At 55.9% G+C, this 21,608-nt stretch overlaps 1 protein-coding gene across 5 annotated transcripts in view; it reads right to left on the bottom strand.

Moving 5' to 3' along the window:
- Nucleotides 1–3,936: 3,936 nt before the first annotated feature.
- The window catches only part of BRD1 (bromodomain containing 1), a gene marked incomplete at both ends in the record, with an annotated part of 41,165 nt that continues 23,493 nt past the window's right edge, over nucleotides 3,937–21,608 (bottom strand). For 4 of the 5 annotated variants that reach the window (XM_080705213.1, XM_080705215.1, XM_080705214.1 and 1 more), the window contains 7 exons: nucleotides 3,937–4,120; nucleotides 4,673–4,827; nucleotides 4,964–5,073; nucleotides 5,951–6,078; nucleotides 6,471–6,606; nucleotides 12,769–13,266; nucleotides 19,915–20,175. In XM_080705213.1, coding sequence (XP_080561339.1) covers nucleotides 3,937–4,120; nucleotides 4,673–4,827; nucleotides 4,964–5,073; nucleotides 5,951–6,078; nucleotides 6,471–6,606; nucleotides 12,769–13,266; nucleotides 19,915–20,175 — 1,472 coding nt within the window. The remainder of the gene's footprint in view (nucleotides 4,121–4,672; nucleotides 4,828–4,963; nucleotides 5,074–5,950; nucleotides 6,079–6,470; nucleotides 6,607–12,768; nucleotides 13,267–19,914; nucleotides 20,176–21,608) is intronic. The other variant, XM_080705217.1, reaches the window with a different exon arrangement.

The raw sequence follows: 21,608 nt of genomic DNA, 5'->3' as shown, positions 1-21,608 counted from the left end.
GATCACCTGCCACTCAGCACCCACAGGACCAAGAGCCGCTGCCGAGTCAGGGCCACACTCAGCCTGTGGGCAGAAATGCACATGGGTGGGCAGCAGGGCCGGAGGGCATCCCTTAGCCAGCCACCACCCACGGGTGCAGCGCCTGCTCTCAGCAACTAGCTGGGGAAAGTCCGTACAAACGAGGCAGCCAGCACCGTCGACGTGATTGAATTAAGAGATAATGGCGGTGAAAGCAGATTTGTGCCGAGTAACAGCTCTGACTGCCTGGCAGTCCTGCAGTAACTCCAAGCTCCAGACATTAATGCATCTTAACGTGCACTGTTTTGGGAAAATTAACCACATTTTTCAAATGTGTTCAGATTTTTGTTTTCCTCCCACAATCTCTGTTTTCTCCAGCCCCACTACTGATTAGTTTTAGCTAAACCTGCCTCTTCTCATCAAGAGAGTGCATTTGATTTTCAATTAGCTTGCAGGAATCTATCAGGAGAAAGCCCAAACACACCTCTTTCATAATAAGTCTCTTTTTGGTGCTTGGATGGAGCACGGGGAGGCCCAGCGAAGCCTCAGCTAGAGACATCCCTGGCTAAAGGTGAGTAGGTAGTCGGAGGTGGGCCTGGCATCTTGCCATCTATAAACTGAAACAAACTTGCCATTTCTGTAAGGACACTGGGCTCTGCACAGGTGGAGCCAGCATTTCACACATGGATTCACACTGGACACATGGACCCAGGATCCTTTTGTTTCTTTTTTTGGTGGTACCAGGGATGGAACCCAGCGGCACTGTACCTACTTTTTTTAGTCTTTATTTTTGAAACAGGGTCTCACTGGGTTGCAAAGGGCCTTGCTAAGTAGCTGAGGCTGTCCATGAACCGCGATCCTATGATCTCAGCCTCCAGAATGCTGGGATTATAAGTGACAAGCGTGTACCACCACACCTGGCTCCGACTTTCTTTCTTTTCTTTTTTTTGTGACACCAGGGATTAAACCCAGGGGCCTTCAACCTCTGAGATATATCCCCAGCCCTGTTCTACTTTTTATTTCGAAACAGTGTCTCACTAAGTTGAGAGAGCCTAGCTGGCTGCTGAGGCTGACCTCAAACTTGCATGCTCCCGCCTTGGCCTAAGTACTGAGATTGCAGGCATGTGCCACTCCGTGCAGCCAGGATCATTTCTGAACACTTCCAGAAGACACACAGCCCATGGGGACCTCACAGAAGATGGACGCTATGTCACCGGCCGGGGCCTCCACGTCAGCGCTGCGTGGTCCTGGGCAGTGGGTGGGGATGGGCGCATGTGTCCTCAGGGTTCTGCTCTGCAGGACTCCTCCCAGCTGTCCCCAGTTGGTCCACAGCCCCTGGACGCAGACTGGAATCCATTTCATTAACCTGCATCCTCACTACAAACATAGTTGCTAAATTCTTTTGGTGGGTTAAAAACAGATTTGAATATTTATCTTCATGACTATTATTTATCCACTAAAACAATCTCTAGAGACCAGCACTTGGTCCCCAAGGTTGGCACAGGTCCCCTGTGGGCTCCTGCTGCTGAGCTAACAACCAGCTGGCGGGAGCCCAGTGCAGTGCCCAGGACTCACAGCACGAGGCCAGGACGAGGCCAGGCCCACACTGAGCGCCCGGAGACCTCGTGCAGGAGGCAGCCTCGGGGCCTCCCCACCCTCCTGCTGGGGTTGCACCCAGGGCAGGCGACCCTCAGCCCTGGACAGCCACACCTCCATCCCAGGTTCAGGTGGCACTAGCTGGGGTGCCCAGGCCTTGCCCAGCACGAGGCCAGGCAGTCAACACCAAGATGTGATGCTCAGCCAGAAGTGAAGAGCACTCCTGGGAGCTGCCCAGGTCAGGGGAGCCCATCTCTGAGCTGAAGACTGCTGCCTCGCAGGGGCCCCAGAGCGCAGTGACCAAGCATCCCAGGCTGCCTGGGACCAACTTTGGTGGTGATACCAGAGAAGTCCTGGACAGACAGAGACACGCTGGCCCCACACCAAGGTGGGCCCGGAGAGCAGGGCTGGGGATAGGTGAAGCCTGGAGGTGAAGGCTGGGGAGGCCAAGCTGGCTCCAGAAGCTCCCAGGAGAGCATGCCAGTGGGTCCAGGGCACGGCTGCCGAGACCAGGGGTCAAGGACATCAACATGTGAGACTATAATGCTTTCCCATCAAAGGATTAGCTTAGGAAGCCACCACTTACAACCTTGTATACGCTCTCATCCTTCTGGGAAGGTAGCATTTCTTTAACAATTACAAATGCAAACCCCTGGTACCAAGAACCTGTTTGCAAAAAGCAAAACTGCCTTGTTGATCCATCTGCAAACACGTGTCTTTTCTTACATCCCAGCTGTATTTTGTCCGATTGGCCTCCCAGCGCGTGGTCCTGGGCACAGTCGCTCTCCTGCAGCCCAGGCCCCGCGGCCGGTCCCTGCAGGCTGTCCCGGGGCACAATGAGGCACAGACCAGCTGCAGCTGATGCCAGAGCAAGCGCTGGGAGACCGAATGCCCACTCTGCACACACTCAGAGCAGCTGCCTCTACTCCACAGCAGGACCTGACCGTGGGTGGAAAACCGCAGGCCAGTGATACCAGCACCACCACAGCTTGCCACAGCCCCCCGCCACCCCCACTCGGCCGTCCGCAGCCAGCCCAGGGCCCGGCCCAGCGACCCTGCCCAGCCTCACCAACCTCCTGGTGGACAGGGCTGGCTGGGACCACAACACCAGGAGGCGTCGGCCAAACACCGGACAAAAACTACCAAAGGAAGACTTTTTATTTTCAAGTTTCTATGGAGATATTACAAACAATGTAGACTTAAAAGAACACTTAAAATTTAACTGTAGCTTTAAAATAAAAATATGATTAGGCAAAGTAATAAATAATGCCACCCCAGAGGCCTGGCCCTGCTCTGCGTCCGCCTCCACCCGTGCCCTCGCCACCGCAGGCCCCTCGCTCACCAGCCTCCTAGTGCTACGGGAATGAAAGGGCCACACCATCCAAATCTTGACTTTATTTTTAATATAAAAAATGCAAATTTGGAAACCCACCCTACTTTCCCCCCTAACATAATGCTTTACCTCTTAAAAATAAAAATAAAGTACTAATTCTATATACATCACATGTACCATACAAAAAGTATCCAAAGTTCTATTGCTACCAAAGTGTTCTAAATTAAAACAAGTTACAGAAAGCCCCTCATTGTAAACAAAAGATTACAGGTTACAAAATCAAAGTACACACAGGCCAGAGCCATTTATATAACCACGCAACACACTGCTCCCAAGCCAAGCAGACTCATGTGTGCCTGTAGAAAACGCTTATCAATATACCTTTGCAAATTTATCTCTCATTATAAAGCAAATGAATACACTTTCTACAATAAATAATCTGCTGGGAGGCACGCCTGCAGGAGTTGGCGGACCAGAGGAGACTGGAGGGCAGACAGGAGATGAGAAGGAGGCCCCGCCCGGCGTCACACTGGCGGAGTGTTTTTGGTGATTTGTAAGTGATGTACACAGCATAAATTTATTCTCCACCTCTTTGCACAAAGCACCATTCAAAATAATGTCATTTTCTTTCTTAAAATACACATTTGTCATTGTAAATTTACATCCCGTCTTATTAAATAAGTGGTACTCTGTGTAAAGAGCATGATGTACAAAATTATTAAACATTCAAAAGTCTTTAAAAAAAAAAAAAAAAGCTACATACAGACCAAGGAAGGCGAGACGCGCACCGCCGCGGACGCCGGGCTTAACCGCTCGAAGGCGCCCGCCCACGCGGTGCCAGGCGAGGTGTCCATAGGAAACTGGAATAAAGCCTCCCCTCCCCGGGGAAGAGAACGAAGAACACTACAACTACAAAACCAGAATAAGTTAGGTTCTGAGCACTATACACATGTACAGCTATGGACACGTGGCCGGCTCGCCGCAGCCGCTCAGTCTACATCGCTGAGGTCGCTGGCCGTCTCCCCGTGGACACGGCTCAGGTGGTTCATGGCTCTATCGAACGCCACACGCACCGCCTTCCGGATGCTGGAGTTCCTGCCTTCCATCATTTTTAACTTGTCAATGGTTTCGTCAATCCCAAGGGGAACCATCTTGGACTTGGGAAGCCACTGCCTTTTTAGGAGAGAAAGACAGTAAGAGTAAGAGCCATGCACGCCCTGCGCACGGCGCCCCGCCCCGCACCACTGCGCCGTCTCCTCTCCTCCAACCATCCCCACGCTGCCTTGCGGAACACACACGGCGCACACACGGGCACGTGCACACTCAGCACAGGCAAGCCAGCCCTGCGAAGGGAGGGGACGCCCCGGCTGGGCAAGGCCAGGGTGAGCCTGCTTCCTCCAGGCGCACGAGCAGCCAGCAGAGGCAGCTCAGTGAGGGAGAGGATGCCGCAGAGGCACTGCGGAACCTCCCTGGGTCCCAAGTGCATGGCAGGCAGGACCGAGTCTGAAGGGCCCTGCCAGCAGAGCCGCAGCCAACTGAACGCACTCTCCCGGTGGTACAAATGGTCTAGACAATCTGTCCCTCACAGAGGACAGTGCACTGCGCATCTAGAGAGCACAGCAGGGCCCTGCTGTGCACTCCAGTAAGAAACAAGAAGACTCAGCCGGCACCCTTGGCCCGCAGCAGCACCCGGGGCAGAGGCGAGGCCCAGGCCTCTGCACTCACCAGCTTCTCTTGTTGTCGAAGAACAGGACGAGGAACAGCTTCTCCTCAGACTTGGTCTGCATGTGCTCGCCGACCTTCAGGACGTCCAGCGGCGGGGCGGGGATGGTGACGCCATTGTGGTGACCCGGCACACGCGGCATCTTCGGGTCGATGATCTGCTGGGGACACGCCGCGGTCACTAGGAGCATGCGCCACGGCAGCCTCGCACGCACACCCCGCTGCACAGGCAGGCGCCGTGCCACGCAGCCAGGCCCAGGCCAGGCGAGCAGCCCGCCCGCAGCGCTGACTCACCAAGGCTGGGTAGGAGGGGTAGCCACTGCACTTGGCCCACACCACCTTCAGGGGCTCCAGAACCGAGGCCGCAGCGTCAGTGGGAATCCACATGCTGTTCTGTCCCACCTCTGGGAAGGAAGGAAGCCCCAGCAGTGAGCGTCTGAGTGGAGTGCAGCGTTCCCAGGGCCCAGCATAGCCACGCGGCCCGCAGGCCCGGCTCCCCCAGCAGGCCCAGCTCCCAGCTCCAAGCATGCCTCCCACTGACCTGCAGTCTCATCCCGCCATTCCAGCCTAGGACACCAGCTCCCCGCACCTCCCCACTACCACCCCTGGGGGGAGGCTCTGTGTACTGACACCTCGCATCCAGCCTGGAGCCCTGGCTGCCTCCAGAGCCAGGACCTGCCCCTCCCACCCCCAGTGACCAAGGCCCTCATCTCTGGAGCACAACACCTCTCGCCATCAGCCGCTCCCTGCTCAGAACCTGCCAGGACCCCAAGCCTTCCCAGGGCCCCCAGCAGCCTGGCCTCCTGCTGTATACAGCACCTCCCCGAGGCAGGGCTCCACCCAAGCCCTCACAGCACAGAGGCCTCAGAGTGAACGCTGCACCCGCCACACCCACAAGCCCTATGCAGGAGAGCAGGAGGCACCTCGGTCCCCAAGGCTGACTACCCTGGACTGTGCCTACCAACAGGCCCCCACCCCCTCCCTGGCCTCAAGGGGGACCGCCACCCCTGGGTGACCCATTCAGCTGCAAATGGCAGATGAATCAGTGTTTGAGATTATCAACAGCCGTGCTTCCTCAGAGGGAGTAAGTCTTCAGGCCCAGCGTGGGCCACAGGATGCAGCCCAGGTAAGCCTGGGAGTCCGGCCGGCACCCCCAGGCGGAGGAGCACACACGCCCGGCCTCTCTCCAAACCAGTGGGCTCTGCTCATACACGATGCCACGAGGACCAGGCCTGCGGTGTCCATTCTGGAAATGCCCACCACGAGCCACACACAACTCACCAGCTGCGATCCTGGCAGCCTTGGCGTAGTTCCCGTTTTCAATGCAGGATATCAGCTCGCTGCGATCCTCCAACGTGTGCCTGCGCACAAGGGCAGGCTTGCCTCGTCCGCACTTGGGTGCACTCAGACTTCAGGAGGAAAAGCAGAGTTTGGTCAGGGGCTGTGGCCCCAAAGCGCAGAAGCCCTGCCTGTGGCTGCCCACCAGCAGGCTGGGCTGAGAAGATGGTGCCTAACCCCCTGGGAAGGCCTGTAGGCAGGTCTGGAGGAGTAAGCCTGCCACTACGAGGGTGTTCAGGGACCCCGTCTCAGCTGCCAAAGTGACCTCCACAGGGCGAACAGGGTTGCCATCTTGCTCAAGGCAAGACGTGGGGAGGACAGAGTATAAGCTTAACTACAGATTCTAAAGTGTGCTAATGTAAAGTTTCCTCTTCCAGGTAAATCCTGTGAAGGGCAGTGAACACAGTGGCCTCCAGGCCAGCCCCGTCAAGGAGCCTCAGCACGGGATGGCACCGGTGCCCACCTTGAGTCGCAGAGCGGGCTGTTGCTGGAGGAGATGCTTGACTCGGATGCGCAGCGCCGTCGAGGTGCCGCTTTCCTCCCCAGGCCACTGCCTGGCTCCTGCTCACTCCTGGCACCCCCAAAGCCATTGGTGAGACCTGGAACACAGGCAGGCAAGGGGCACGGTCAGCTCCCCAGAGCCGCTGCCCACCGCCGACGCCCCCACGCCTCACACCTGACTTTCTCCTTTAAACGTGCACTGTGTTTTCCAAAGAACACGTATGTATGAGACAGTATCTTAACTTTCACCCCCGTGACGTCACGTCCAGCAGACTAGGCAGTGCTGAAAACGCAGCAGACAGAGAAGCTCTCGCTGAATGAAGCACAATCCCAGCAAACCCAAGTCAGAGCGGCTCCGTGAACACGACGTAAAGAGGCACTCCTAAACGACTCAAGAGCTCCGAATGGACCCCACAAGCCAAGCCAAGGGCAGCCCATCCCCTCCCTAGATGAAAGATGACTCATACTTGCAAGGGCCAGCCTGCCCACACTATGGAGAAGAAGCCACACCTGGACAAGACCCTCGGGACCCCAGGGCAGCGGGGGTCACCAGTAACAAGAATGTTCTTATCTGCAGCACTAAGCTTTAAAAAAAAGCCTCCATTCAAAAGGCAGGTATTAACATGTACCTGAATAGCACGTTGAATAGAAGGGGCCCACTAATCTAGGCCCCAAAAACTACCAGCACCAGGGCGACGGGCCATGGTGCTCGCGAAGCGGCCAGTCGCAGCCCAGGAGGCCAAGACTCGCAGTGTCCCAGCGCCCGACAGCCGAACAAACACAAGCACATCATCTTGGTATGTGGAAAGCGTTTAATAAAGGGCTCAACACTTCCACTCCCCTCACGACGAGCAGGGAGGCACCCACTGCACGCGGCCTCCCTCTGGGCAGAGCTGGGAGGGAACAGGGCTGCTTCCCCCAAAAGGAATCTCAACTTCCTGCATACTTCATCCTTAAAATTCACTGAAAATCTACTTCCAAAGTGAAACATGTAGATGGTAAATAAAGCTTTTCTTGGAAGTTTTTGGAGTGGCCGGATCATAGGCTTGCGGCTGCTAAGGCACACTCCCACATTCCCTCCAGGAAAGGACAGCACTTGGCCGGCACAGGGCTCAGGACCGCAGCTGCCCTCACAGTCCAACATCCCCGCCACAGCAGCAGGGTTGCAGGGAGGGCAGGCCCCACAGCAGGCTGCAGGGCCCGAAGGCCACGGCTCTCCAGACGCAGAAGCAGACCCACCCGACTCCCATTCTGACCCAGTCAGCACAGAGGCCCACTGGACAGCGCCCAGGACCCAGAGGGCCGAGAAGGAGCTCCAGCCAGTGCCATCTGCTGGTGGACCCCGAGGTTTGGGGCTAGCAGGCACCAGCACGGGTGCTGCTGCCTCAGGAAAAGCCCAAGGGCAAGGACGGCACTGGGCCGGCCAGCTCTACACAGGGCCTGGGCAACCAGAACCACTGATCAGGTGTGAGGATGGGTGCCTGAGGTCCGGGTGCCATGGAGTGGCCTCAAGGGCACTGTCCTCCCCGTGCTGTGCCCACCCGAGACGTCCAGTGCAGAGTGGGCCCTTTCCAGGATGAGCAGCACCGCCCAGCCCTTCGAAGGAGCTTCTCTAGAAGCGGTGGGCTAGATTCCATCAGCCTCCCCACCTGTGCCAAGTCCATCAGGGAGGCTGGGGAGGGCCCTGAACCAGGAGTGACTTAGGGCCAAATGCAGCAGGTGGCAGCCAGCTGGGGGAAGAGTGACAGCCACTCGCAAGACCAGGCTGGTAGAGGGCCAGCTGGAGGCTACTAGCCAGCCAGGAGGCAGAAGCCAGAGCCCTGTCCTCGGGTGCGCACTTCAGCAGGGAGGGCGCTGGCCCCACCGGGGCCTGAGCGAAAGGCTGACCCAGGCGACAGAATACAGGGGAAGGCTCTTGGTGCAGAAAGAAGGACCAGCAGCCTCCCTCTGGGTTTCCCTGAGTGTTCATAGGGCTCACTACATTTGGGCCGCTAAACTGTTTACATAAGCTTTTTCACATGTTAAGTGGACTGAGGGCGTTCCAGGAAAGACCCAAGAGACCACGGGAGGGAGCAGGGCTCTAGGTCAGCTTTGGAGAGGGAGATGTGGTTGCAACAGGACTAGAAAGCCCGCACAGCCAGATTGGACCCTGCGGGGCTTCCAGGCCTGGACATGTCTCAAGAGGCAGCATGGCCCGGGGAGCCCAGGCCCAAACTCAGGAAGGTCCAGTAGCTGCCACTCAGAGCCCACAGCTGTGATGCAGCAGCCAGGCACAGCCCACCGTGTCCACCTCCATGTGGCCAGGACTGGCATCCTCCTACACAGCACTCCTGCGTGGCTTGGAGTACGGAGGAACCTGGCTCACTGACTCCTCAGCAACCCTGCAAAGACCTGAGAGAACAGACCTGGGCGAGACGGCTCAGGAAGCCAGGACAGCCTCTGCTGGGAGCCAGGGGCCAGAGGTCCCCAGAGACGGGCACCGGGCCCACAGGGCGTCTAAGCAGCAGGCGTGCGTGCAATACCGAGTCTCTAAAGTGTATGCAACAGGGGAACTTCCAGCAACTGAAAAGGCAGGTGAACGATGAAGACCAACGAAGAGGCAGGACGGCTTCTGCACACAGCCGAGCACACACCCTGCAGTGCCCCAGACCCGAGGAGACCACGTGGTGGTGCTGGGGCAGCAAGCTAAGGCAGCGCCTGGCCCCTCCTCCCCTGCCCAGTACTCGTGTGGCAAGTGGGGCCAGAGAAAAGCCCCAAGGCCAGCCAGGGCACAGTCTTCTCTGACCTCAGCCTCCCAACCCACTGGGAACAAGACATGCTGGATGAAGCAGGTGAGGAGCTGGGTGAGCCAGCCCCCACCCTGGTGAAGACCCCGTGGGAACTCATCCCAGCTGAGCAGGCCCCAGGCCCCCTGGCCCTGCCAGCAAAGCGGCCACCCCTGCTTCTCCGGCTCTTCTGAAATGTGGTGAGTGGAACAACCCATGAGCTGGGGGCCAGGCCCTGTCTGGCCCATGGGCAGCGAGCACTCCAGCACATCAGAGTGCTGGGCAGCAATGATCATCTTCTGAATTTACTTTAGCTACTGGAAAAAGAATGGCATTTTCCACCTTCCAGTAAAGGCACAGCAAACAAGAAGACCCCAACCACCGCCTGCTTCTGCTGAGCCAGGCTCTGTGAAGACAGCTGGGAATGGCCGAGGCAGGCCAGTGGCCCAGGCTGCGAGGCTGCTTGAGGGTCCCTGTGAGCAGGACTTTTCGCTGGCCTGGCAGGCGCTCGCACGGCCACTAGATAGAGGACTCAGCTGCTCAGTAATCCAGGAAAAAGTGAAAGAAAGAAGTAAAGAGAGCGTGGAGACCGGGCAGAACTGAGAAAGCAAAGGTGCTAACAGCGGGCGAGGAGATGGAGTGCGGCTCGTCTTCAGAGTGGCCGTGCGCAGAGCCCTCCAGATGCTGGGCCCCGGCCGCTCTACGGCCAGAATCACGGATCCGTTCTGGACAGGCTCAGGCTGGAGCTCCCTGTCCCACTAGGTCGTCCGCGCGGTGGCAGGCGCTCTGCCTGCCAGCAGCACTAGGCTCTCCTCGGCGCCAGTGAGCGCTCAGGCGCCAGCGGCACTCCCACTGGGCTCTGGCGGGACAGAGGCACCCTCCAAGGGCTGCGTCTGTGTTGCTTAGAGGATGGCTGCACAGATGATCCACTGTGATCCACAAGAACTGCGGGCACGGCAAGGAGCAGCGACCGCTCTGCGTCCCAGGGGCTGTGAGCAGACTCCAGTCCAGGTCGAGGTAAGAGAAAAGGATTAGGATCCAAAGAGTGAGCTACCCAGCACATTAGCAGTTAAATGAGAACCTGGAAAACAGCGAAAAAGCCATTTAGTCTGACTGAAAGGACAGGAACAGACCAGCCTCCTCCCTGTTCTAGGGACATGGAGATCCTTGTTTGCTCGCCCCACCACTGTTAAGACTCTCCACCTGGAGGCTCAAAGTAGGAGGCAAGTAACACAGGTTCTGGCCTGAAAGTCCCTGTCAGAAACCGTGTGCAATCAGAGGAAGGGACAGGACGGAGCAGCTCCCTGGGCAAGACGCTGAACACAGAGTGGCCACGCTCCAAGCCTCTGCAGGGGCCAGAGACGTGCTACCGCCTCACTCACAGCATACAGCAGGGGCCGGTGGGGTGAGCAGGGCTCAGAACATGCGAGTCTGCACTTAGCCTGACCTGGAGTCTTGCAGTACACTGGAGAACATCAGAGAGCTCCCTAAAAGATCAGAGCACACCGCTGAATCTGGAGAAATACGCAAGGTTCAGAATGCTTATGTCTATGTCTGACTGCAAAAGCCACACTTGAGAAAGAAATCCAGGCGGTCTGAGAGCAGCAGACACGCGCGCGCATGCATGTGTGGAGGGGGGGGGGTGGCTCATCCGTCCTGGCAGGCCCGCACTGCTGGCCGAGCCCTGACTCCAGGGTCTGCTGTCAGCGCTGCCAAGGCTCCTGCTGCTCAGGCGTGCAGTTGGGGCTCCACCAGGCACCCACTGGGCTCTACCGCCATTCTGGAACGAGCAGCAGAAACCTCTGCTTTGGTCTGAGTGCCTCCGAGGCACACAGCAGCTCACACACATCACGGCCCACAGCAAGGCTACATTCAGACTCAGTCACCGCTGAGACCTGCAAAATCACCCTGGCAAGGCAGAAACAGAAACGGATGGGAGGCGTCACCTCCTACCATAATGTCCGATGCCCAAGTCCGAGTAGCCCTGGAGCCGCACCCCGGCGTGGCCCCAGGCAGCGAAGGCTCCAGCAAGGTCCCGAGGGAAGGGCTGCCTGCTGGAAGCAGGAAAGGTGCTGCCTCCACATCAGCTCCACAATGCAAAGCCCAAGGAGGCAGGATGGATCTGAGCTCTGTGGGGGCCTGAGGCAGAACACGTGCGCTCTGACCCGCTTTATCGCTGGCATGTCCCAGTGAGCTCATACCACAAGGTGATGGAGCCTCACACTAACTCTGGCTGAAAAAAGCTAAGGTGTAGCAAGAGATTCCCAAGAACTGGAAAGGTCCAATCTAGACCTATGGAATACTAAAATCACTTAGACAGAGGTTCCTACAAAATTAATCATATATGCAAAACCAAAATGAAATTTACTGCAAGGCCCCCAGTGCAATCCCCACCTACACACACAGAAATGAAACCTAAAAAATCATCTGGCAACAAGAAGCTCCACCTATCCACTGGCCATGGTGGGAATGCACTGTAGCATTAAGACCATCCTCCGAGGCTTCAGGCCGGCAGACCTGGCTCAAGATGGGGGGACGATGACAGCAGATGCTGCCCGGCTCACCCACCACCGCCCCACTGCCACCAGGCCTGGGGAGGCTCCCGCACACAGGGACCGTCACTGCTGTTCTGGGGAATTAAGCGGCACCCACGCCAGCCCTGTGTCCTCATGGGAAGCGCACCCAAGACCGCCAACACTAAGGCAGCTGGGGGACAGTGGGCAGATGAGAACACACGGGAACCAAGCTCCAACCCAGGGCCAGAAACAGGTACAAACAGGCCGCCACATGTATGCACAGAAAGAAATGCCGAGGTCTGGCCCCGACACCCCAGAAGTACAGCTGTTCTTCACGGCAACTCCTCCCAACGCAGCGTGTGCAATTCCACGTGAACGCCATTGGCGCCGGCGCATACAGTGTCTTGGAAAGCCGACTAAACAAGTGGGTTGTACAAGCCCCGTAAGAAATAAGAAACACTTCCAAGTGGTATTTAGCAGGTGATAACCCTGCAATGCACATAGACTAACAAGCTGTATAAAACACTAAGAAACCATTAAAACGTCCTTGCAACCAAACGTACAAAGTGGTGTGCCTAGCAAAAGGAAAGAACTGTCAGAAGGCCGCGCTAGAATGTGGGGGCCACCGCAGGAGCTTCAGATCCCGAGAGCTGGGAGAGCTAGGGCTCCAGCAAACGCCAGGCATGGCCGCTCGCAAGTCAGGAGGTACCGACACACACAAGTACAGGCACCCGGTCAAACCAAACCAGCGAGGAGAGCGCGCAGGGGGCAGAGCCGCCAGCACGGGCTTCAGGAGCGGCCCTGTCAGGCCACCGCAGCGCTGTGGAGGGCTGCAGTCACCCGTGGGGTGCGCCCAGGACGCCCTGTGGGCTCTGGAAGAACAGTCGCATTGTCTGTGTTCTCGGAAAATCACGGACTTCTGCAAAGACGAAAGCTCAGCCCACAACACACCTCTGCGCGGCAGCCGCCAGACATTTACCTGTATCCAGACGCTTTCCCGGGGACTCCTCCTCCACCTCGGAGTCTCCACATGTGCTCCGCGACCTTTTCCTTGGCTGCAGTAGAGTCTCCAACCTCGGAAGGACTACAGACAAAAAGGTTTTGGTCCCTAGCTGAGGAGAAGTTGGCTGGGTTTCAGTGTTCTTGGCAGACTTTGGGGGGCTTACACTTTTCGATTTGCAGAAGAGAACAGAAGTGCGTCTGTTTACATCGCTTGATGGCTCCGCCACTGCGGAGGCCGCCGCCGCCGGCACATCGCCACTACTGGCGAGGGTGGGCTCTGGAGGGTGTCCGCTTACCAGTGCGCTCTGAGTGCAAGTGCTATGTGATTCATTATCAAATGTGACTCTTTTGAATAGTTTACTCTGCTCGGGGTTGAGTTCTACTGGTTTGAGGGTTGGTGGTTCTGAATTAGTCTCCGAGTTTGAAGGAAGAGGTAATGCATCTGATGGTTCAAGTTTAGGGGGAGATTTATCTCCTGAAAAAATTATAAATAAAGTGATTTTTGAAACTGAAGATTAGAAAGTCTATTATAAAACTTACTATAAATGTGAAGTCCACCAATTTACTAATTCAATCAAGGAAACAAGGCATCACACAGAACCGTGTGCTGAGCAGCGAGCAGCCCAGGCCGCGGCTCCTGTGTGTGCTTCTCTAGCCAGAGACTGGGGCCGGGCCCCAGGCCCAGGTGCACGTTACTCTCTGGAAAATCTGAAAGAACACTTCACACATACCAATATTAGATACATCGTTTGCGTTCATGACAATTTCTGCAATAGACACTCACTTACCTTGAGAAGACACGACCTCCAGAGCTCTGGCGCCTCCTGGGCCGCCACAGCACTCTACACCGCGCCGTGAGGCTAGCCCGCGGGAGGAAGCGGGGAAATCGCTCTGACCAGGCTTTCCAAGCAAAGCCCAAAAGGGGAGTGTCAAGGGCCGCGAAGGAGCCCAAGAAGGCAGGCCAGCCTCCTCACCCCTGGGAACACACGCCCGCCCCGCAGAGGACTCCACGCCCTGGCGGGAGGGTCTCTGCACACCCGACTCACAGAAACAGTGCTTGACACGAGACTATAAGCGCTTTAAAAAGGTGTGTAACAGTCACCAACATCAAAGGACAGGGAAGCGAGTCCCAGGCTCGCTGTGTGCACTAAGAACTCAAGGGACAGAGGGCTCTGAGGCTCTGTGTGAGGTCACGCCACGCTGGGCCAAGCACTGGAGGTTCTTTAGAGAGTGCGCATTCGCCAAGAGTAACAACGCAAACCATCCGAGTAGTGTTCATTATCACTGGGGGAAGCTTTTATATTACAGCTGAAAAACTCCCACAAAACATTTGAAACATATACGGTTAATATTTAAATCCAAAAAGGCCACTTTGAAAGTGAAAAGCTACACAACTTACAAGCTTCACTGATGTCTCTATGTCATTTGATTAACTCAGAGTAAATGTCTTGAATACAATGCCCAAAAAGTTCTCCCTGAAAACCTCAAAGGCAGAGCCAGCCAGACCGAGGGGGCACTGCCCGCCCCGCCCCGCCCCGCAGCAGCGCCTCTGGGCTCCACGCTGGTCTCCACAGGCCCACAGCCCGCTGCGCCTCTGCAGGCCGCTGCGCCTCTGCAGGCCGGGCCAACACCAAGGGGAAGCACCGCCTCCACCACACGCCTGCATCTAAAAAGGCCTCTCAAAGGGGACACAGACCAAGCACTCACGCCACAGGCCACCGCTGCATCTGGAGATCACTTCTCTACAGCGGAAAAGTGGATTTCAGAACCGCTGACACGTTGAATGTTCACAAAATTCTCCCCACCCACTCTGTTTGAGGGGCAGGGAGCCTTGAGTAGCCAGGTGGGCTCAGGAGCACAGTTGCTGCTGAGGGCTTCTCCTGAGCTGCGCGTGCCCTGTGCCCGTGAGTGGCTAACGACAGCCAAGGGTGCCGTCCAGCAGGCCCGAGGCGGGCACCTCCACTGCCCTGCCCCTCCTGCATGGCCCCACGCCAGCTCCCATCCCGACCATGATGCTCAGTACTCACTGAGACCCCACGGCCTCTACAGGGCCACAGCCAATGGGCAGCCTCGACCAGTAGGGATGGCACCCAGGAGCCGCCTCCTCCCAGAGCTGCAGGCACCGTGCAGGCACCCTGGGCCCGCCCGCCAGGCACTCTGCACCAAGTCTCCACCTGGCCCACCTCTCTCCAGCCACATCTGTGCCGTGGGCGTCCCAGGCATCATCGAGCCCTCTCTACCCTTAGCCCGTGTGCCCTCCGCCCAGCTCTGCGTGGGCCAGCTCCCAGAATCACTCGTGGACACCAGGCACTGCAGGAGCCGCTTGTGTGTCCAGGTTCAAAACCACCCTGCTGCTGACCACAGAGGCCACTGAGCCCCCTTTCTCCTCAGCGTCCTCGCCTGTAATCGAGGGACCAGCAGCGCTTGAGCCTAGGTAGATAGCACTGAGAGGGGAATTCTCACAACGGCCCTCCATGCTGCCTGTCCCAACAGCTTACACACTGCCTGGCCTGTGGGGCCCTGCCACAGAGCTGCCCTCACGTGCCATCTGACAGTCAGAAAATACAGAGCTATGAACGCTCTCTTCAAGGGTTCTCTGGCTGCTAATGTTCAGATGTCAACTGCATGCGAGAAATGATCCATTAGCTTCTAGAATAAAGTCTACAGATTTCAAATGTGAAGCTCAGACAAAAATGTAAAAAAAGGTCCTCAAAGTCTCCGTAGCCGGGACTCACCCCACACCCAGCAGTAGAAGCACTGGCCATGGACGGCCCGCACCAGGTCTAAGTCACACCGGCCACTCCATCAACGTGAATGAGCCGGGCAGGCCTCAGTGTTACACACCTGGCCAGGGAGCCAATTGAAGGCCACAGCCACGAGAAACCCCAGGGCGTGAGCAGGGAGTCACGGTGGCCAGCAGAGCGCCGTCCTCACCATCGCGCCTTCCTCCCCTGGGTATGTGGGGGCAGCGCACTCACACTGCACCTCGACGCTGGTCAGCTTCCTTTCCAAGCACGCCGTTACCTGCTGGCCACTCCGTGGTGTGTACACAGCAGGAACGCCCGGCCACTGCACACACCGTGGTGCCACAGGACTGCACGCAACTGTCTCTGCAGCCTTTGGCACGGCCCCTAGCCAGCACACGGTCTGGACTCTCTCCTTCCAAAGCCACTGCTCACTGTTCTGCACCCCGTCAACGGAACCAAGCCCAATATAAAAGGCAGGCGGAGCCTCTCAGAGCTGCAGGGGTTCCCCTGGACCTTGGCTGTCACACAGGGCTGGAGCTCGGGAGCCAGGGGGCACACGCGACCACCAAGCCTCTGGCGGCCAGCGGAGGCCGCCTTCCAGCAGGTGCGTGCCTCGGGCCTAGCACTGAGGGCTAGCAGGCCAAGTTCTTCAGGTGAGGACACGTGAACGTCACGTCAATGCTGTCCCGCTGCATTTCAAGTAACACTACACCCTTGATATTAAGGAACTGCTGCGATAACATCGCGGGTCTACTCAAGGAAAAGACGGGGGCCTCGTCTTCTAGGACAACATGCTGGCCGACTGCCAAGCACCTGGCTCCCGGCTTGACCCCATGGTCGGCGGGCAGCGCACTCCTCCCAAGCAGCTCAGGGCACTCCGCCCTGGGGATTCTCACTCTTCACTGCAAGGGGCTCTCCCTACACTCTGCTCCCCTTGGAGCAGCCTGGCAAGCCCATTTCTCTCTCCATCTGCTGACCCCTGAGCTCGAAGGAAACACACCGTGAGTTCAGTCATTTCCACACAGGCCGAACGATCTACAGCCATTCTGGGCATCTTCGTCTCAGACACCAAGTGTGTGCTTTCTCCAAAATGACCCAAGCACTGCCAGGCAGCAAGCATGACCTTCCAAGGACACCAGCTGCCTCCTGCCAGGTGTGATGACACCAGCCTGTGATCGCAGTGGGGAAGCCGAGACACGGGAATTGCTGGTTCCCAGCCAGCCTCAGCAACTTAGCAAGGCCCTGTGTGACTTGGCCTAATCCTGTTTAAGAAATAAAATTGGTCTGGGGGTGCAGCTTAAAGGTAGAATGCCACTGGATTCAACCCCAGGAAAAAAAAAAAAGTAGAGGGATGTGAAGGAACCACCCTCACACAGAAGGCACCCCGGCCGGCCTGGTGAGCCCAGTGGGTGGGGAAGCCGCTGAAGAAGACCTGCAAGGGCAGCTGGACAAGGTGCCAGTGGGTCTGGGAGGAGAGCACCAGGGCTGGGCTGCTCAGAGGAGAAGCAACCCACCTGTCAACAAACTCCCTGCCTCGCTCTCCCTAGGACGAGATGTACACCAGCCAGAGTGGTCACACCCAAGGACCAGCCTCAGCCAGTGACCAGGCAGGGCTATGGGAAGAGGGCTGCAATGGTCGTCATGGGAACTGGTAGGGCCATCATCCGGGACCCAGCAGGGCACACAAGAGCAGCTGGGATCCCAACAGACCTGGATGTCAAAGGCCCCGGGAGAGCTGCAGCAGAGCACCACGGCCTGCTAGGAGAGGTGGTGAGGGAACAGGGAGTCAATGTGTGGCACACCAACTAAAACCTTTCCTGTGTCCACTGACTTCCCCTTCTGTCACCCAAAAGACACACGGCACACGGAGTCTCAGCTGGACACACTGGAAGAACGTTTTTGTTTTGTTTTGTTCTGGGAATTGAACCCAATGGCATTCTACCAGCCATAGCTATCCATTTATTTATTTATTTGTTTGTTTATTTACTTATGATGTGGTAATCCATTTATTCATTTACTACTGTGGTCTGGGGATTGAACCCAAGGACATTCTACCTCTGAGCTACACCTCCAGCCCTCATTTACTTTCATTCATTCATTCATTCATTCATTCATTCATTCACTGCAGTACTAGGGATGGAGCCCAGGGGCATCGACCTCCAAACTACACAAAATAATTCTACTACAAAATAATTCTTTATTTTGAAACAGGGTCTAAATTGCCGAGGGCCTCACTAAGTAGCTGAGGTTGGGCATGAACCTGCAATCCTCCTGGTCTCAGCCTCCCAAGTACTGGGATTACAAACACGCATCACCACACCCGGCTTCTATTTTTTTATTTTGAAACAGGGTCTCACTAAGTTGCAGAGTGCCTCACTAAACTGCTGAGGCTGGCCAAAAAACCTGCAATTCTTCTGTTTCTGCCTCCCAAGAACAAGAACTGAGATTACAAGTATGCACCACCACTCCTGGCTTATTTTCATTTACTTATTTACTGTTGTTATTATTATCATTATTATTAGTGGTGGTGGTACTAGGGATTAAACCATTATTATTATTATTATTATTATTATTATTATTATTATTATTATTATTAGTGGTGGTGGTGGTGGTACTAGGGATGGAACCAAGGAGCCATCTACCTCTGGGCTATACGCCCAGTGCTACTTTTTTGTGTGTGTGGGGGGGGGGGGTTACTGGGGATGGAACCCAGGGGCCTTCTACCTCTGGGCTATACTTCCAGGCCTATTTTATATTTTATTTGGAAACAGGGTCTCTTAAACCAGCTGAGGCTAGCTTCAAACCTGCACAATCCTCCCGTCTCAGGCTCCCAAGCAGGGGAATTACAAGCGTCCGCCACCATGCCCGACTTTATTTTTTATTTGGAAAGAGTCTTGCTAAGTTACTGAGAATCTCACTAAGTTACCAAAGCTGGCCTTGAACCTGCGATCCTCCTATTTCAGTCTCCAGGCATTCACCAGCAAACCCAGATGTGTGTTTGTGTGTGTATTTTAAGTACTGGGGATGGAACCCAGAGGCATTCTATCTCCAAGCTATACCCCAGACCTGTTTTTTATTCTTTATTTTGAAACAGGGTCTCATTGAGTTGAAAAGGGCCTCACTAAGTAGCTGAGGCTGTCCATGAAACACAATCCTCCTGTCTCAGACTTCCAAATGCTGGGATTACAAGCATGTGCCACCACGCCCAGTGAGCAGCTGATTTTTAAGTCCTCCCCATCCATAAACAAGTACACAAAGACCAATCCCAAATTGCAAACATACACTAGCTGCTCCACACAATGTAGCCACTCTATTTTTTTAAATAATTTCAGTATTTTAAACTTTTTTTTTTTTTGCAGTATTAGGGATTAAACCCAGGGGCATTCTACCTCCGAGCTACACCCCCAAGCCCTACTTTTTATTTTGAAACAGGGTCTCACTGAGTTGCAGAGGGCCTCACTAAGTACCTGGGGCTGACTATGAACTGTGATCCTCCTGTCTCAGCCTCCCAAATGCTGGGATTAAGGGCGTGCACCACCACGCCCAGCTCTTTATTTTTTTGAAACAGGGTCTAAGTTACTGAAAGCCTCACTATATTGCTGAGGCTGGCCTCAAACCTTAATCCTTCTGCCTCAGCCTCCCAAATATTGGGATTACAGGCATGTAATACCAGGCCTCGCTTGGAAGTAACCTTCTAGGACAAACCCAGTGGCAGAGCACTAGTCTCTACTGCTGCCTAAGACAGCAACAGAACAAAAGGCAGCCACACGCCGGGCCGGGCCGGGCCGGGCCGGGGACGCAGAGGAGCCAGAGGGCCGTGCGTCACCAGCATTGGTCTACGGCGCCTGGAGGAGCGTGGCACACCCACAGCGACACCACGGTAGAGCAGGCCTCTGCCACAGATGGCCCTCTGCATTAAGTCTGTATCCTGTCTCAATGTTCTACCGCTGGCTAGATACGCCGGGAAAGAACTTAGGGAGACTACCATCCAAACTGCCGGTGTGGCTCAGGAGCGGGTCCAAGCGGCGAGAGCACGCAGGGGAGAGGAGGGGAGGGGAGGGCGAGCAGAGGGCACCCTGCGGCTTCACGAAGGCCACCCTAGCCGAGATAGGACCACAGGCTTAAGGACAGCCTCAGGCAAGGAGCGAGACCTCTGTCGAACTAGCGAGACCCTGTTTTGGAATAAAAATTTAAAACCAGGGCAAGGGTGTAGCTCCAGGTAGAATGCCCCTGGGTTTAATCCCTAGTACCACCAAAAAACTAAATAAACCTGGTGGGAATGCCCAGCAACCAGAGCTTGACGAATTTCAGAGTTGACGAAACCAGTGCTACCCACAGAACATGGGCTAGAAGTACGTGTGGCACGCCATGCTTACCTTCCTGGCCCGCGTCTGGCCCCAGTGGAGCGGCGTCCTCTTCCAAGCTCCCCGTCCCTGAGCCCTCGGAGGGGGCCTGGCTGTGCTGCTGGCTAAGCTTGTTTCGAAGGGCGGCAATCTCTCTTTTGAGCAGCTTCGCTCGTTTACTCCGCGAGCCACTAGACTTCATGGAGCAGGTGAGATCCAGCTTGTCCAGCAGCTCTCTCAGCTGCTCCTCCAGGCCCAGGTGAGCCCTGTTGGCCGGGTCCAGTAACCTGTCCACTGAACCAAAGGACATGCACCATCAGCCAGCGGTCCTCGGACACCTCTGACAACACTGCACTGTCCCACCGTCCTTGAGCCTGCCCTTGACCAAGGCCCAGCATGGCCACTCGAGGCTGTGCACAGATCAACAGCCCACACTCTAATCGAAGAGAGGCTGCCACCATGAGGGGATGCAGGGTGCTCCCGCAGAGTTCCACGCCACAGCCACCAGGACAGGACAGGAGGTACAGTACAGCCACCGAGGCTGTGCCCAGAGGACACCTGCAACCTTTCCTGGAGTCCCCAAGGAGACCTCCTGTACAGGCAGCCCGTCCCAGAGGGCTGCACAAGGACCACCAGAGAGATGTGCGTGCTCCACCAGACCCCAAGTGCAAGAGGCCGCCGACCGGTGGTGTGCAATGAGCTGATAAGGGCCAGCAGGCCGCAGCCTAATCCTGGAGCTTTACTGAAGGCTGCTGCAAAGTTCAGATTCCTCTGAATTCCAGGCGTCTTTACTCCAAAAGCCTCTGCATTTTCAACTTCAACAAAACACCAAAACTCATAAAACACAAACTATCTTACACTAGTGAGATGACCAGGAAAAAACTGCTCTTCAGAACTACCTGAAGATAAAACCAGGCGCCCAAGACAGAGCAAGAGCAAGAGAGAAGCCAAGACAGGTGTGTCCTGATGCAGTGGCCCAGTGTCCTCCCGAAAATGAAGTCCTACTAGAGCATCTTGTCCATGCGGGAAACAGCACTAGTGTCAGAAATGTTAAAACGCCTACAACATAGTGACCCAGGACTTGTGTCCCTACCACGACTTCAAACAAAACCTCATAGATAATATTTCCAAAACATTCATATCAACAAAAATATCATCTGAAGCCCCAAAGAAAACAGCCTTGTAGTGACTGATGATTTTAAACAGAGGACCAGCAGCTTCTCGTCTATGCCTACACGTCCCACAGGGCTTGTGCACAATGGCTCACACGTTCTCCCCACCCCAACACTGAGGGCGAATTCAATTATGATTTCTCATTTTTGCTTTACTCTTTAGCAGAAAGCCTGATGTAGAGATCTGAGTAGCCAAGTCCACAGTCTCTTCCTCAAGGCCACCGACTCAGAAGATGCTACACCTGTCTGTTCACGGGTTTGTGGCTAAAGGGGAGACCTAGAGATGACGCGCAGGGACCAGGGCAACCAGCATCGCACAGGTGCTCCTACTTCTAAGGGCAGTCAACACCACCCGGAGCAGTCTCAACCCGGAGCCAAGAGTCAGCAAGGGACAGACACCAACACAATTCAACCTACGCTGCAAGCCCTACCGGGGCCAAAGTGCTGGCAGGAAACAGGCCCTGCCGGCCAAAGGTGGCCAGCAGCTGGGAGTCCGCAGGGAGACCTGTGTCCTGGCTAAGGCCACAGCTGCTACACAAGGGAGGAGAGAGCCGT

This window comes from Muscardinus avellanarius (assembly GCF_963383645.1).
Source record: "Muscardinus avellanarius genome assembly, chromosome: 11".
In the NCBI taxonomy this organism is placed as follows: domain Eukaryota; kingdom Metazoa; phylum Chordata; class Mammalia; order Rodentia; family Gliridae; genus Muscardinus; species Muscardinus avellanarius.
This window is presented reverse-complemented; position numbering and strand designations above follow the sequence as displayed.